Genomic DNA, 15828 nt, shown 5'->3' with positions numbered 1-15828 from the left:
TTCTAAATCCGCAACACAGATTCCCAATAGTGTGAAGTTCAGGTATAGCAAAAGTAGAGCAAAACCCATTGTTGGTGAATTTCAGAGCTCATGAAAGTATAAGGTGAGGAGAGACTGAATTATCATGCCCCTTCACTGAACATACTGTAGATTATATTTAGGCCGATGTTAAAATCACATTATTAAAATACTTAAGACACTTTTAATGGGTGAAGGAACAAACAAATATCAATACACAGAATGTGATATTGTCTCTTGTTCCACAGTCTTAGGTGACAATGTACAATACAAACAATCCCCACAGACACATTATATGGCCTTCATACAGCTGCAGGATCATAAGATGGGTTGCTTCATTCATACCTTATCGACACAAGTTGGGCAGAGTGAGCATGGACATGTCATTGGGGTTATGAAGTGGCATCCTCTTTCAAAGGTTTCGTCCAGTTAGTTTATATGGGTATGTGTGAAAATCACTTTTAACAAGTTACAAACATGTTGTAGATGGAATTAAAAACCTAGTCAGTGTACTTTCTTAAATATTAATATATATATTTCATCCTTCCCCAAATGGATTTGAAAAAAGAATAGTATTTTACAAATGAATTTGTAGTGCATATTATAGAAATAATTGACTTTTTAGATAAGAAATAACTATATTTAGAATGTATTTTCAGTTAGTATAGACTATTTTTAGTATACTTATCATGAAATAAATATATTTTAAATACAATTAAGTATATTTATTTTTCACTAGGGTTGTTATGAAGTTCAGGCTGTTTCTGGTTTTCTTTTTTTTCTGATTTTTTGGGGGGTTCTTTGTTACTATTGCAGTTTCAGTACACTGCATTTGTGTTCTTTACCACGTCATGCCTCATGAATTGTCTTTTAAAACAGTTATTGAATATGTGATAAAGTTTGAAAGTGGAAAAAATAATGGAGAACAAAGTCAAGCTTTGCCATTTAATGGACACAGAAAAACTTAGCACAAGTGAGTCATATGTTTGCTTGTAGTTGTATTTTCACGTCTTCATTCTTCATCTTTAGTCTTGAAAATACAAAAAAAAAATAGATTTTATTGAAAATGTTTCATACATTTTCTGAATAAAAAAGTCACTTTTGTCTACATAATTATCATCTTTTGTTACCTTCCCAGCTTCACGGCTCTTGGCTCTGAGCTTGTTGACCTGGGACTCAGCGATGTCAGCACGCTCATGAGACTCCTCCAGCTCATGCTGCACCTTCCTGTACCTGGACAGGTGAGTGTTGGCCTGCTCCTCCTGTTAGGATTACACAAGATATCCAACCCCTTTCAGAGCATTGCACTCATGGCACTGAGTGTATTGAATAGAAAATGTCAAAACTTATAGTGAAGTGAAGTGACATACTGCCAAGTATGGTGACCCATACTCGGAATTCGTGCTCTGCATTTAACCCATCCACACACACACAGCAGTGAACACACACACACCGTGAACACACACCCAGAGCAGTGGGCAGCCATTTATGCTGCGGCGCCCGGGGAGCAGTTGGGGGTTCGGTGCCTTGCTCAAGGGCACCTCAGTCGTGGTATTGAGGGTGGAGAGAGCGCTGTACATTCACTCCCCCCACCTACAATCCCTGCCGGCCCGAGACTCGAACCCACAACCTTTGGATTACGAGTCCGACTCTCTAACCATTAGGCCACGACTTCTCACGACTTTCGTCCAGTTAGTTTATATGGGTATGTGTGAAAATCACTTTTAACAAGTTACAAACATGTTGTAGATGGAATTAAAAACCTAGTCAGTGTACTTTCTTAAATATTAATATATATATTTCATCCTTCCCCAAATGGATTTGAAAAAAGAATAGTATTTTACAAATGAATTTGTAGTGCATATTATAGAAATAATTGACTTTTTAGATAAGAAATAACTATATTTAGAATGTATTTTCAGTTAGTATAGACTATTTTTAGTATACTTATCATGAAATAAATATATTTTAAATACAATTAAGTATATTTATTTTTCACTAGGGTTGTTATGAAGTTCAGGCTGTTTCTGGTTTTCTTTTTTCTTCACACTCAAGCCATTTGAAATTAGACTTACAGCTTCTTCAGCTTGGCGTTTGTAGGCCTTCACTTTCAGCTGCAGCTTGTCTACCAGATCCTGCAGTCGGGTCACGTTCTTCTTGTCTTCCTCAGTCTTTGGGTGTAAAAATTGTTCATGGTCTTGGTTAAACTATGCATATTATCATGAACTGTGTTAAATGTCTAATTCGTGTGTAGTTTTACCTGGTAGGTGAGCTCCTTCACTCTCCTTTCATATTTACGCACTCCTTTCACAGCGTCTGCACCACGTCTCTGTTCAGCTTCAACTTCAGCCTCCAACTCACGCACCTTCAGTAGAGAGTTATTGTTGTCACCTGTGAAATCTCTACCATGGCCAGTTCATCTAAAGGTGTACTCACACTAGGCAATCTGAACCATGCTCGAGCACACCCAAAGTCTGGTTCTTTTGAACCATGTCCTGGCCCGCTTGAAGAGGTGAGCCAGAGCATGATTCATTTGGACTCTGGTGTGGTACACATGTAGTGTGATCGCTAACAGCACCAGAGCACAGAACAGCTATTATTTATGTGTGCTCTACTGTCATAATTTCTACAAAAACATCTATTACTACTTGGAAAGTAGCAATTTTCAGTTAATTTGAGTATTGAGGAATATAGGTTTATAACGGGTCTGGTTTTCACCTTATTGATAAACAGTATTTCTACTTTGCGAGAATAGCTGCAAATTCATCAATGTCATCTGACTCCATAATCATTTTCTGAAATGTGCAGCACAGTTAAATTAAAATCACTACACTGCATAAGTGATAAATATATTAGACAGTCTATTAGCAAAAGCGCTTTTCTTCCTGTTTTCTTCAAAACAAAAGTTGAATCGTAATGACAAAAGCCTGCTCCAACGCAGAACGTTAAGTGCACGCGAGGGTATTATCGCACTCTGGCTCGGAACAAGGCAACCGTTCCTAGCACTAGCACACCATAAGTTTGTATTTAGCCTGTAATTTACCCTGGACTCCAGTTTCTGGAGCTGTTTCTTTCCGCCCTTCATGGCCAGACTCTCAGCCTCATCCAGACGGTGCTGCAGGTCTTTGACAGTCACCTCCAGGTTCTTCTTCATCCTCTCCAGGTGAGCACTGGTGTCCTGCTCCTTCTTTAGCTCTTCAGCCATCATGGCAGCCTGAAATATAAGCCAATGAAAATAAGCGAACCAATATAGATAGAATTAGCTTCCATGAATGATCTCTTTCTTACCACATGCAGCTAAACAAAGTCAAATAACTGTTTAAATTAGAATGGAGCAACAGAATGCAAACACCCACATCAGTGATGGCCTTCTTGGCCTTGTCCTCTGCATTTCTGGCTTCCTGGACTGCATCATCCACCTCACCTTGAACCTGGACCAGATCAGCCTCAAGCTTCTTCTTGGTGTTAATAAGACTCGTATTCTGCAGGATTTAAGCAGGTAGTTTAGTGCATATTTAACTAAAACTTTATCATGTAACCTGAATTTGCTCTTAGTATTTAATCATTTTCTGTACTTGTGAGTGCAGCAGTCCCACACGCTCGCTGGCATCCACCAGCTCCTGCTCCGCCACTTTGCGGCCTCTCTCTGTTTGCTCCAGTGCAGCTCTCAGCTCCTCAATCTCTGCTTGCATTAGGCTATTCCTGCGCTCCACCATGGCCACCTGCTCCTTCATGTCCTCCTGTCCTCTGACAGCTTCATCAAGGTGCAGTTGGGCATCCTGTGGCAATGTTCTTTCTTTGTTAGTTGCATGTCATGCTTCAGTTAATTCATGTATCATATTCATATTATTAAACATTTAAGCTCCTCATTCTACAGAGAGATACCTTGAGTTGGCCTTGGACGTTCCTGAGCTGTTTCTGAGCCTCAGCAGCCTGGCGGTTGGCATGACTCAGCTGGACCTCCATCTCATTCAGATCTCCCTCCATCTTCTTTTTGACTCTCAGGGCATCATTTCTGCTCCTGACCTCAGAGTCCAGAGTGCTCTGCATTGAATCGATCACTCTTTGGCTGTTCCTCTTGATCTGTTCCATCTCCTCGTCCTTCTCAGCCAGCTTCCTGTCAATCTCACTCTTCACCTGGTTCAGCTCCAGCTGCACACGAAGAATCTTGGACTCTTCATGCTCCAGGGTGCCCTGCAAGGAAAAAAGGAAATAATTGACTTTTTAAACTTGTCAAAATGTACTATATGCCTCCAGAGTTATGGCACTACATTTGTGATTGTTTAAGAAGGAAATAATTACGTTCATTTAAGATTTTGAACCACTACATATATAGTACAATGTTTTAATATTATTCAAAGCACTGGTGTGATGCTAGTATTGTATCAAAAAAGGAATGGCACCTCGGCTTCTTCAAGTGCAGTCTGGATCTCTGATTTCTCAGACTCCACTGTCTTCTTGGCTTTCTCTAATTCATGAATGCTCTTTCCAGTCTCTCCAAGCTGCTCAGTGAGGTCAGAAATCTCCTCTAAAAGTATTTAAAAATCAATAGTACATCATTTTCAGTTTTTTTAATGCATCTCTGTTTTTTTAAATCCTTGCTGTAAAAATAAATGTGCCATTTACGTTGCAGATTCTTGTTCTCCCTCTTCAGGGTCTCGAGATGGTCAAGAGCTTCTTCATAAGAGTTCTTCATTTTGAAAAGCTCAGTGCTGAGAGTACGAGCTTCTTTCTGAGCACCTTCTAGTTCAGCCTGGCTTTCCTCATACTTCTGCTTCCACTCTGCTAGGACCTGAAAAAGAAATGTAGTCATTGTTAATTAGTCAAGTCCATGGTTCAAGGTTTAGATTCGAAGAGTAACCACATCTTTCTTACCTTATCAAAGTTTCTCTGCTTCTTGTCAAGGTTGGCAGCCAATGCATTTGCCCTCTCCCCATCAATCATGAGGTCCTCTACTTCACCCTGCAGTCTCTGTTTGGTCTTTTCCAGTGAGGCACACTTGGAGTTTACTGCCTCAATGGATTCTTCAGCATCCTGCAGACGCTGTGCCAACTTTTTCCTGAAGAAAGTGGTATGAAATCATGAATTCTTACTAATATTTGTGATAATAAATGTAGGGTACTGAAGACTTTTTTTGTTGCTGTATTTACTTGGCTTCCTCAAGCTCTTCAGTGCGTTGGATGGCATCAGTCTCATATTTGGCTCTCCACTGGGCCACCTCACTGTTGGCCTTAGACATTCCACGTTGGAGTTCAGCTTTGGCCTCCTGCTCCTCCTCATACTGCTCTCTTAGCAAATCACAGTCATGGCGGGCAGACTGAACTGCATGGGCCAGAGCATTCTTGGCCTATAAGGCAGTACATTTTGGGATTTTAAACACTCTTCAAAAAAGCATTATTATTATTATCAAAACAAAATAATATGTGCAACTCTACCTTGACTTCTTCCTCAATATGTCTTTTGAGATCCTCAATTTGCTGAGTATAAGCCTGTTTTCCTCTAGTTAACTGTGAAACAAGTGCTTCTTTCTCTTCTAGTTGACGGCTAAATTCACCTTAGTAAGAGGTTACAGATATTAGCATGAAATATAATAACAGAATCTTTAACTCAATTTTGTTTTGAGGTTTTTTACACGTCTAGCTTACTCTCTTACCATTTTCAGTCTGAAGTCTTGCTCGTTGTGCATTCATGTCGTTCAACTGGCGACTATTTTCATCACTTTTGGTCTTGATTTCACTCAGCTGGTCTTCAAGTGTGCGGCACATCTTCTCTAAATTACCCTAAAGACATTAGAGATTTAATGAATATGTTTGTAAAGATGATTTTGTACTTATTAATGATCATCTAGTGACATTACCTTTGCCTTAGCCACAGCCTCCATGTTGCTTGTCAAATCATCAATCTCCATCTTATATTCACTCTTCTCCTTCTCCAGCTTCTGCTTGACTCGCTGGAGGTTGTCGATCTGTTCTCCGAGCTCAGCCACACTGTCTGCCTGCTTCTTTCGGAGAGCTACAGCTGTAGATTCATGCTGCAAGGTAGACTCTTCCAAATCACGGCGCAACTTCTGGAATTCGGCTTCACGCTTCTTGTTCATCTCAATCTGGGCAGCAGTGGCACCACCAGCTTCCTCAAGCCTCTCGCTGATCTCTTCAAGTTCCCTGGAGAGATCAGCTCTCTGCTTCTCCACTTTAGCACGAGCAGCTCGCTCTGCCTCAATTTCCTCTTCCAGCTCCTCGATACGGGCCTAATTGGAAAAAAAAAAAGTTATTGATATTTGTAATGTGGATTTTTCCAGCTATGCATCTACTTCACCATTTCACATCAGATAGACTAGGGTTAGTGTTACCTGAAGTTCTTTGATCTTCTTCTGAAGCTGTGCTCCCAAAGTCTGTTCATCCTCAATCTTACTGAGAAGCTGACTTATCTCAAAGTCCTTCCTGTTTTTAAATTATTGTTTTGTAAAATGTGCCAAATACTTATTTTGTGTAATTGTGTAAAGTTCAAAATCTCATGCCCACTCACTTTTTGATCTTCTCATCTGATTGCTGTTTGTCATTCTCCAGGTCCATTATGGACTCCTGGGCCAGTTTCAGATCACCCTCAAGCTTCCTCTTGGCTCTCTCAAGGTCCATACGGAGCTTCTTCTCTTGTTCCAGTGAGCCCTCAAGCTATTGTGACAAATCAGAGCATTCAAATATTAATTACCAACAATATTAATTTCTCATTGATTCCCATTGATTCATGGTCTTATTCTTGTGCCAAACATCTTACATCGTCCACTTGTTGCTCAAGCTTTGTTTTAGCTTTAGTCAGAGTGTTGACTTTGTCTTCCTCTGCCTGAAGGTCATCAAGAGTCTGTTGGTGTGCCTCTTGGAGGGCTTTCTTCTCTTTGGTCAGCTTAGCAATGCTCTCATCCTGAGAGGCCATCTCCTCCGTCAGGTTTTTCACCTAAATGAAAACATTGATTACTGGTTTCATTATCAACAGCCTGAATCACAATCTATATATATATAGATTGTATATATGAATATATGAAGAGTGCCGTCTGAAATATTCTTCTAAAATTAGCATTTTTATTAGGCTCCTATATTTATGTTCGGTTATTTCACTTTAATTGCATATAAAATAACCTATACATTGCCATTAGAGTAAAATTACTGAACCTAAACATAGGAGCCTGAAAAAATGCTCATTTTAGATGAAAATTTCAGATGGCACTTAAGAGGCTTTTGCATCTGAACTCTTCCACACACACACACACATATATATATATATATATATATATATAATACTGACTTTATTTTCTGTTGCATGTTTCTCCTTCTCCACTTTGGCCAAGGTAAGCTCCAGGTCATCGATGTCTTTCTTCAGCTCGGAGCATTCATCCTCCAGTTTCCTCTTTTTGGCAGTCAGTTCAGCATTGATTTCCTCCTCATCCTCCAGTCTCTCGTTTGTCTCTTTGAGTTTGCCCTCGAGCTGGATCTTGCTTTTGATGAGCCCTTCACATCTCTCCTCAGCATCAGAGAGGTTTTCAGAATCCTGTTCATTGACATGGACATAGTTAATGACTTATGTTTATAGCTGTAGGATCCATATTGGGATAAATAAGAGCTGAAATACTCACAGACGTTACTTGCAGCAGAAGATCGTTTTTCTCCTGAACAAGTGACACCATTTTCTCCTCAAGCTCCTTCTTTTTAGCTAATGCCTTTGTTAAATCTTCTTTCATTTTCTCATAATTCTCCTTCATGGCTGCCATTTCTTTCTCAGTCTCTGCACTCTTCAGAAGAGGCTTGATCTTGAAGTACAACTTCATCCATGGCCAATGTTTCACATTCATGAATGAGCGGATGTTGTATTGGATTGTATAAATGGACTCCCTGTGTAAATTGTAAACAGTAAATCAGTCTTTATCACTCTGTGGTACTAGACAGTTGTGTTCCAAACATTATTGTAAGTTCATTTTACCTCCTCTCCATCATTTTGACAAACTCCTTCCTCATGACATATCCACGGCACAAAGCCTGAGTCATAGTAACCAGATTTGCTAGTTTCTCATCTCTCATCTCCTCAAGAGTACCCAACAGACCAGCTTTGAAGAACACCTACAACAACATTTGTAATATATTATTGGTGTAGTGTTGAATAAGCCAACAAGTGCTTTTCAGCATAGATGTGGCCTGGGATACACTATATGGCCCTGATAATAATTGATTTTGGCTGTTCCAGTAATTCCAGTGGGAAAAAAAAATCTAATATGTTCTACACTATACTATAGAATGACATTTGAGAGAATTCTGTCCTTTGTTTTTTGATGTAACAGTTTGGAGAGGCATGACAGTGTCCAGTACACAAAGTGGGGTCCATATACAATTATTTGGGGTAATAACTGGTGTAGTGTGGAATAACTTGACTGGCACAAAGCTTAGACTTGAACCCCTATTCAAATGCTTCAGGCCTTCCTTCCTCAGACTGTTTCAGTACCTTTGGAAGCACTGAATTCTCTACAATGCCATTGTGTTGTAGCAGAGTCAAAAACGAGAAGAAAAGAGTTTAATTAGTTTTGTCCACATGGTGTATTTGCTGAGTAGCTCACCTTGGTGTGTCCAAATTTGTATTGGGTGTGGTCAACATCAATAGAGCCCAAGAGTTTCTCTGAAGCCTTTTTGTTGTCAATGAACTGTCCCTCAGGGATGACACTAGCGTTTAATACTTTGTATCTAGAGGACATTTAGGGAAGAGTCATATTCTTGTGTTATCATGTAAGGAAGTGAAGATTAGGTGATACATCATCTCTAAGTAAGAAGTTGCAAAAAGATGTCTTTACCTCTGCTTGAAGTCACCGTAGTGGATTCTGCTGGGGAATCCCTTCCTGCAGATTCTGATACCCTCCAGGACACCATTACACCTGAGCTGGTGGATAACCAGGAAGTTCTCCATCAGACCTGAATTGCAAATGTTCTTAAGGTCCCAGACATTTTTTCAAAACTGTGATGCATTTGAGTCTTCAAGCATCAAGATTACCTGGAGTCTTGGATTCATTAGGAATCAAGCAGCGCACAAAGTGAGGGTGAGTGCTCCTCAGGTTAGACATCAGTTTACCCAAATTCTCCTGTGGAAATGTTTGTAATTAATCTAATCTGTAATGTTGAAAAATTTCACAAACTTCATTAAGAGAGAGAATCTGTTTACCCTAAAAAGTGCAGACACCGTCTGGAAGGAACCACCCTTCTTCTTGCCTCCTTTCTTTCCACCTCCCTCTGTTTTATATCAATGACAGAAGTTTTTTGTGTGTGTGTTGCTTTCCATTAACCCCTTCAATAAATCTCTATTTACATCTTGTTGAATCTAATTGTTATCTTGTATAGATATACTTCATATTTTGAAACTTCAAAATCTGTGATTACATAGTTTGTTGCGTCTTGATGATCTTATTCCTTTTTTTTCTTGTACATAATTAAAACAAAGGAACTGAGAAAATGCAGATGTTTGTACCTTCTGCACCTGGAACACTGGCATACAGGAGGGCCAGCACTTTGAGTGATGACTTTTGGTAAAGTTGCACAACCGAGTCATTCAGTGGATCCTTGTTCTTGTCCAACCAGCCAGTAATGTTGTAGTCCACAGTGCCGGCGTAGTGCACCAGAGAGAAGTGGGCCTCTGCCTTACCTTTGGCAGGCTTGGGCTTCTGGAAAGCTGCACATTTTCCCAGATGCTGATCATGCAGCTTGTTTTTGAAACTTGTGTCTGTAGCCTTTGGGAACATGCACTCCTCTTCAAGGATGGAGAAGATGCCCATTGGCTGTTGAAGAAATATTCACACTCAAGTACAGGCACAATGTGAATAGTTTAATTTACTGAATATCCTCTTACCTTCTCAATGAGCTCAATGCAGGCAGCCAAGTCCATACCAAAGTCTATGAACTCCCATTCAATGCCTTCTTTCTTGTACTCATCTTGCTCCAGAACAAACATGTGATGGTTGAAGAACTGTTGCAGTTTCTCATTTGTGAAGTTGATGCAAAGCTGCTCCAAGCTGTTGTACTGATAATTCAACAAAAGCAATTATTGCAACTGACTGTTATCTTTTATGTCTTGATTCTTTCAGAGACATTAATGACTGATACTCACATCAAAGATCTCAAATCCAGCGATGTCCAGCACACCGATGTAGAACTGTCTAGGCTGCGTTGTGTTCAACATCTCATTGATACGGACGACCATCCACAAGAACATTTTCTCATAGACAGACTTGCAGAGTGCCGAGACTGCATTGTTCACCTGAGAAATGCAAAGGTCTATGATGATGACTATGTCTGAGACGTTTCTCACTGTATCCATAAGTTAAATGTGCTGATAACGTCATCACCTGTGGTACTGTCTGGCCTTTGGTCACCATCTCATTCCCGACCTTCACTCTGGGGTAACACAGAGCTTTCAGCATGTCAGCGGAGTTGAGGCCCATGAGGTAGGCGATTTTATCAGCAGCTAAGGAAACAGAGTTTTATGCATTATTGTTGCTAATTAAGTTAATTTTTATATGTTAATATGTGCTAAAATTGTATCACCCTCATTTCCGTCAGGTTCGGCCTGCTCCTCTCTCTGCTTCTGTTTGAACTTCATGCTCCCATGATGCATCACAGCACCTGTCAGCTTGTAGATGCTGATTTTCTCATCAGCACTGAAGCCCAGAATGTCAATGGCCGTCTGTTTTTACACAGACCAAATAAGTCACATTATTTATTAGAGTCAAAAAAGAAGGGTATTTTACACTGTGTCATGCAGTATTCTGTTCCAGCTGGTGTTTTTCTGATGTTTTTTTGCTCAGATATATTGCATAGAATCTAAAAAATACTACTACTAAAAATAATATTGCTGTTGTCCACATACATCTGTGGCAATGAACTCCTCCACGTCATTGATACTCTTGACAGTGATTTCACCCTGGCTGATCATTGGATAGTCATAAGGGTTGGTGGTGATGAGCAGGGCCTCTGTAAAGAATTGATGTGCAGTATGTTAACAGTGCTCTCAAACATGGAAATAACTGAAAAACACAATCCTGTAGATTTCTCACCGAGCAGCTCTGGCTTGTGTCCAGTCATGAGCTGGTAGAAGATGTGGTAACTCCTCTCAGCAGATAGCTGGAATGTTACCCTTGACTTTTCAAGCAGATCTTTCCAAGAAAAAAAAGAGAGGGAAAAATATGTTCAATTGATCAACCCACATCTTAGCCTCCAAATAAAATGTTTGGCTTAAAACAGTGTTGACTCACAAGTTTCAATATCTGCTTTGGCCAGTTTACCAGTGGTCCCAAAGTGAATCCTGATGAATTTACCCTAGATTGAAATCATTGATAAAAGCTCAACTGTTTGCCTGCTTTGAAATTGTGATTGAAAATTTATCATGCAATAATAATAATAATGATGATTCATAGGAGCAACTTACAAAACGAGAGGAGTTATCATTCCTTATAGTCTTGGCGTTACCATAAGCCTCCAGCAGAGGGTTGGCTGCAATGATCTGGTCCTCCAGTGATCCCTAGATGTAATTGTAGGACAGTGGGTAGTCATGAGGTGAGTTACAAACACTGTCATTAATAACATTGTCTAGAATAGGTGTTCACTAACCTGCATTTTTCCAGGGACAGGCTCTGCCTTCTTTGGACCAGACATCGCAACAGTTGCAAAATACTGAATGACACGTTTTGTGTTCACAGTCTTTCCTGCACCAGATTCTCCACTGGAGATTTATATGAGATCATAATTTAGTCATACATCTTTTATTTGATTTACAATTATAATTCAAAAGCTTCAGGTTGTGTCAGCAGAATATTTACTCACGTAATCAGGACAGACTGATTCTCACGATCTGAAATTAAATTGTAAAATGTTAACAGGATTTCTAAAATAGGTAGCACTCTATATTAACTTGAAGCTATAAAGTGTTTGTGAAGTTTTTGTTATTTTTCTTGCATTGGTATTAGATTAATAGGCTATATCCTAAACCAGAGGTCCCCAACCACCGGGTCGCGACCCACTAACGGGCCGTGGAAGAATTCCTACCGGGTCGCGAGAACGTTCGGGGGAAAATGTGTATAGATATGACGCTCTGTTATTTATTGTGCGTAAATCATTTTTCTAATTATTCTGTATTTTCGTTGTATGCTATTGATATCGAGTAGCAATTTGACGATTTCATGTTAAATTAGTAAATAAAAGATTGCTCTGATCTGTCATATAGGCTATTAGGGCTTAAACGTATCGCAGTTGATCAAATCGGTAAACACGTCTCTATGCTTGTGCGCGCTTCGGGTTTGTGCCAGTACAGCGCGCACAAGCATAGAGACGTGTTTCAGACAGCGCGGCATACTAATTTGATTCCTCTTTCATGTATCCCTGCTTTTAAGATACATATGCATGGGGGGTTGCAGTTACGTCGCAATACTGGAAATATTTCAGTTTTAAACCATGAAGGCGAGCCAATGGATATCACAACAGCAACGTGCAAACTTTGCGCAATAGTTATGCCGGTGAACATCTTAACTTCAGTGATACAGAAAGTTAAAGTAAAAAAAACTGATGGAGTTTTCTAACGCTTCATTAACAGCGCATATTCTCAAGAGACAAGAGACGAATATACTTCAACATGGGCTGATAACAGTATAAATGAATCGACCTGTTTTAAAGACCATCCACAACAACAACAACCCCCCCCCCTCCCTCCGGTCCGCAAGATTTTTTTCAAACCGTAACCGGTCCGCGGTGTAAAAAAGTTTGGAGACCCCTGTCCTAAACTTAACATTTCATTTATTTATTCATATAAGTGCATATAGAAGAAGGTAACTTTTTATACAATAATGCAAAATAATGGTTGTTATGAAGCACTTACTAATTAAACATTAATTTGAACTGTACCACTCATTTTCCTCATCTTAAAAACCTCATTTAGGTATCGTTTTTTAGGTATCGTTTACTAAGTAGTTAAGTAAGGATAAAAAAAACATCAGTCCTCTTTCATTTATGCATACTATTTGGATTTAGATTATCTATGAACTCTGTCAAAACAGCCATTTATAGACAATGTGTCACGAATCCTGGCCATGCTCTTCCGTTTACTCGCCACCAGATGTCACTCACTCACCACATTGACTCTTACACTACACAGCACACTGGACTACAGTTCCCACAATCCATTGCACAGATCACAGCTGTCACCATTCACACATCACACACACCTGATTATCATTTCACAATCACTCACTCACTATTTAAGTCTGGGACTTGCTCTTGCTCAGGGCCGAGTATTGTTTAGCACTTATCACTCTCATAGCGATAGCTACTCTACGGAGCCCTAGTCGTAGTCTTGCCTAGCCTGTTTACCTGTGTTTTTGATACCTGCCTTTGTTTCCTGGATTTACCCCTTTGCCTTGCCGTTTGGACTCTGTTCGCTCCCCGTTTGGACTATTGCTCTCGTTTCTGGACTATCTCTCTGCCTTGCCCCTTTGGATACTGTTCGCTGATCGTCGACCCACGCTTGCTCCACGGATTGCTCTGTCTTGCCTCCACCATACCTGTTTGCCGATCTCTGACCCTGCCTGTCTTGACCATGTTGTTTAATAAAGCTTTGCATATGGATCCGCACGTCTCACGTTTCGTCAGCCCCCCGTAACACAATGAATTATACACTAATACTTCACACTTGTTATTATAAAGTGTATTTTTTTTTCATTGTCTTTTTAACTGTTATTTGTTGAGACTGCTGGAATCCCTTACCAGTGAGCATGAACTGGTAGGCGTTGTCAGAGATGGAGAAGATGTGCGGTGGGGCTTCAATCCTCTTCTTGCCTCTGTATCCAGCCACAACAATTGCGTCGTACACTGGTAGCCACTTGTATGGATTGACAGTGGCGCAGAACAAGCCAGAGTAGGTCTGAAATGGAGATCATCCAGTTTTACAAGGTTGCTGCCCTATTCCAGGACGAAATTATGATTTACTTACATAGATCATCCATGCTGCGTAACGCTCTTTGAGGTTAAACAACACAGAAGGCTCATTGAGGTGGGTCATCATGGCCATGTCCTCCATTTTGTCAAACTTGGGAGGATTCATTGGGAAGATTTCATCTTCTTTTACTGTGACAGTCTGTAATGAACATTGTTTAGACTTTTTGTGCACACATTTCTACACTATTTAAGTGAACAACTTTAACCCCTGAACTCAAGCACAGTAACATATGAAATAGTTTTTTGTTTGTTTGTTTAATCTATCATACTTACTTTCCCACAGTGAGTTTTGACAGTAGCTTTGCCACCCTCTCTGCTAACAAGAGTACTTTTCAGGTACATCTCAGCTGCATCTGTCACGAAGAACGCCGTTTTGGCGTCAAAGGGGGTGGTCTGAGCCTCGATTCTCTCTCTTTCTGGCTTCCGGAGGTAAATGGCCGCCGGGCCGAAACACTCCATTTCACCATCTCCCATGATTGTACTTCAACTGTGGAGCAGAACTAACATCACCATGCTGATATACTTAGATTCACTTTTTGATTGTCGTTGTCTAACTTTCAACTCTAATTCTCCTAGTATGTTCCAATCAGTGAAACCTCCAAACAGATCAAATTGTCACCATCTGTTGCAAGTTATTTACCTTGTATTATGCTCAGATCTAAATGGCAGCAGTCAAGTTCAGGATTCTGAAAAAAAAAGTAAATGACTAGTCTCACACACAAACACACACAGATAGATAGATAGATAGATAGATAGATAGATAGATAGATAGATAGATAGATAGATAGATAGATAGATAGATAGATAGATAGATAGATAGATAGATAGATAGATAGATAGATAGATAGATAGATAGATAGATAGATAGATAGATAGATAAACTCACCCACCTTTGATGGGCAACTGTGCTGCAATAAGAGGCTGTCATTTATATAGTGTCTTTACTGAAGACTCAGCTCAACTGTCCAGCTGGATTTGGTCATGATGTTCTACTTGGTTTATGGTGATGTATCTAAGTCCTAGTGGAAAATAGCAACACGTTGTCAACATTTAGTTTTTTTTTTTGGTTTGCTGGAGCATGTGATATTTTAATTATTCTCATGGTTTACATCAACTGAACACCCTTTCTATGCTTATATTCATGATGTTTATATGTTTTAATTTTAAAGAAATAACACATGAATCATAGACATTTGGATAATATACTTATATGATATAAAAGTTTTATAGTCCATGCTTTTTTCATGTTGTGTTTCTTCTTTTTAATGTAGGCTTTCTTGTTGTGTGTATTTGTTTACAATGTTTAATTTGATGTCACTGAGGTCTTATTTCAATATTACATCTTATTTCAATCTTGGCAAAGAGGAGGCACTTGGTTCAGATGTGAAGAAGCAGTCAGCTGCCACTGCTATTTAATTTGGTGACAGCAAGACCGACACAATGTGATGACTAAAAGTTTTTACTTTTGATAAAAGGTAATATACAACTTATATTTTGGCCAGCTATCTATTACATAATGATTGATATTGCTAAATCACATGATGTCATTTACCTTTCTTACTTTTGTTTTACAAGATAAATTCCTGTGTTCAGCAAGTTCAAACATTTGTTTTTGGACACTTAGCATCCACATTAGTTTCTCTTTAATTGCAAATACAGTCAAGTAACAGCGTTTGCATATAATGCCAACTTTTGGACACATATTTCAATATTTTACAAAATGACAAAGAGCTTACTGTATGTAATATCTAGTTCGATCACACTTGACCAATTTGAGAAGTTTGGCAAGCAGGGCAGTAAA

At 39.5% G+C, this 15828-nt stretch overlaps 1 protein-coding gene across 1 annotated transcript; it reads right to left on the bottom strand.

Moving 5' to 3' along the window:
• Positions 1–1030: 1030 nt before the first annotated feature.
• LOC306864400 (myosin heavy chain, fast skeletal muscle-like) lies at positions 1031–14501 on the bottom strand (the record flags this gene model as incomplete). Its single annotated transcript, XM_079408410.1, has 39 exons — positions 1031–1048; positions 1128–1280; positions 2094–2189; positions 2279–2383; positions 3062–3232; positions 3375–3500; positions 3594–3797; positions 3904–4212; positions 4422–4546; positions 4645–4810; positions 4894–5077; positions 5169–5365; positions 5454–5572; positions 5672–5798; positions 5876–6265; positions 6368–6458; positions 6544–6689; positions 6793–6969; positions 7318–7560; positions 7646–7901; positions 7990–8126; positions 8618–8741; positions 8849–8966; positions 9046–9133; positions 9214–9281; positions 9517–9823; positions 9895–10065; positions 10153–10302; positions 10391–10509; positions 10590–10728; positions 10912–11015; positions 11099–11197; positions 11297–11360; positions 11470–11562; positions 11652–11763; positions 11865–11892; positions 13797–13953; positions 14023–14166; positions 14301–14501. The coding sequence occupies 39 exons, from the start codon at positions 14499–14501 to the stop codon at positions 1031–1033; spliced, it is 5826 nt and encodes a 1941-aa protein (XP_079264536.1).
• Positions 14502–15828: the final 1327 nt, after the last annotated feature.

This window comes from Barbus barbus (genome assembly GCF_936440315.1).
Source record: "Barbus barbus genome assembly, chromosome: 45".
In the NCBI taxonomy this organism is placed as follows: domain Eukaryota; kingdom Metazoa; phylum Chordata; class Actinopteri; order Cypriniformes; family Cyprinidae; genus Barbus; species Barbus barbus.
The sequence above is the reverse complement of the archived record's forward strand: the minus strand, read 5'-3'. Positions and strand labels throughout refer to the sequence as shown.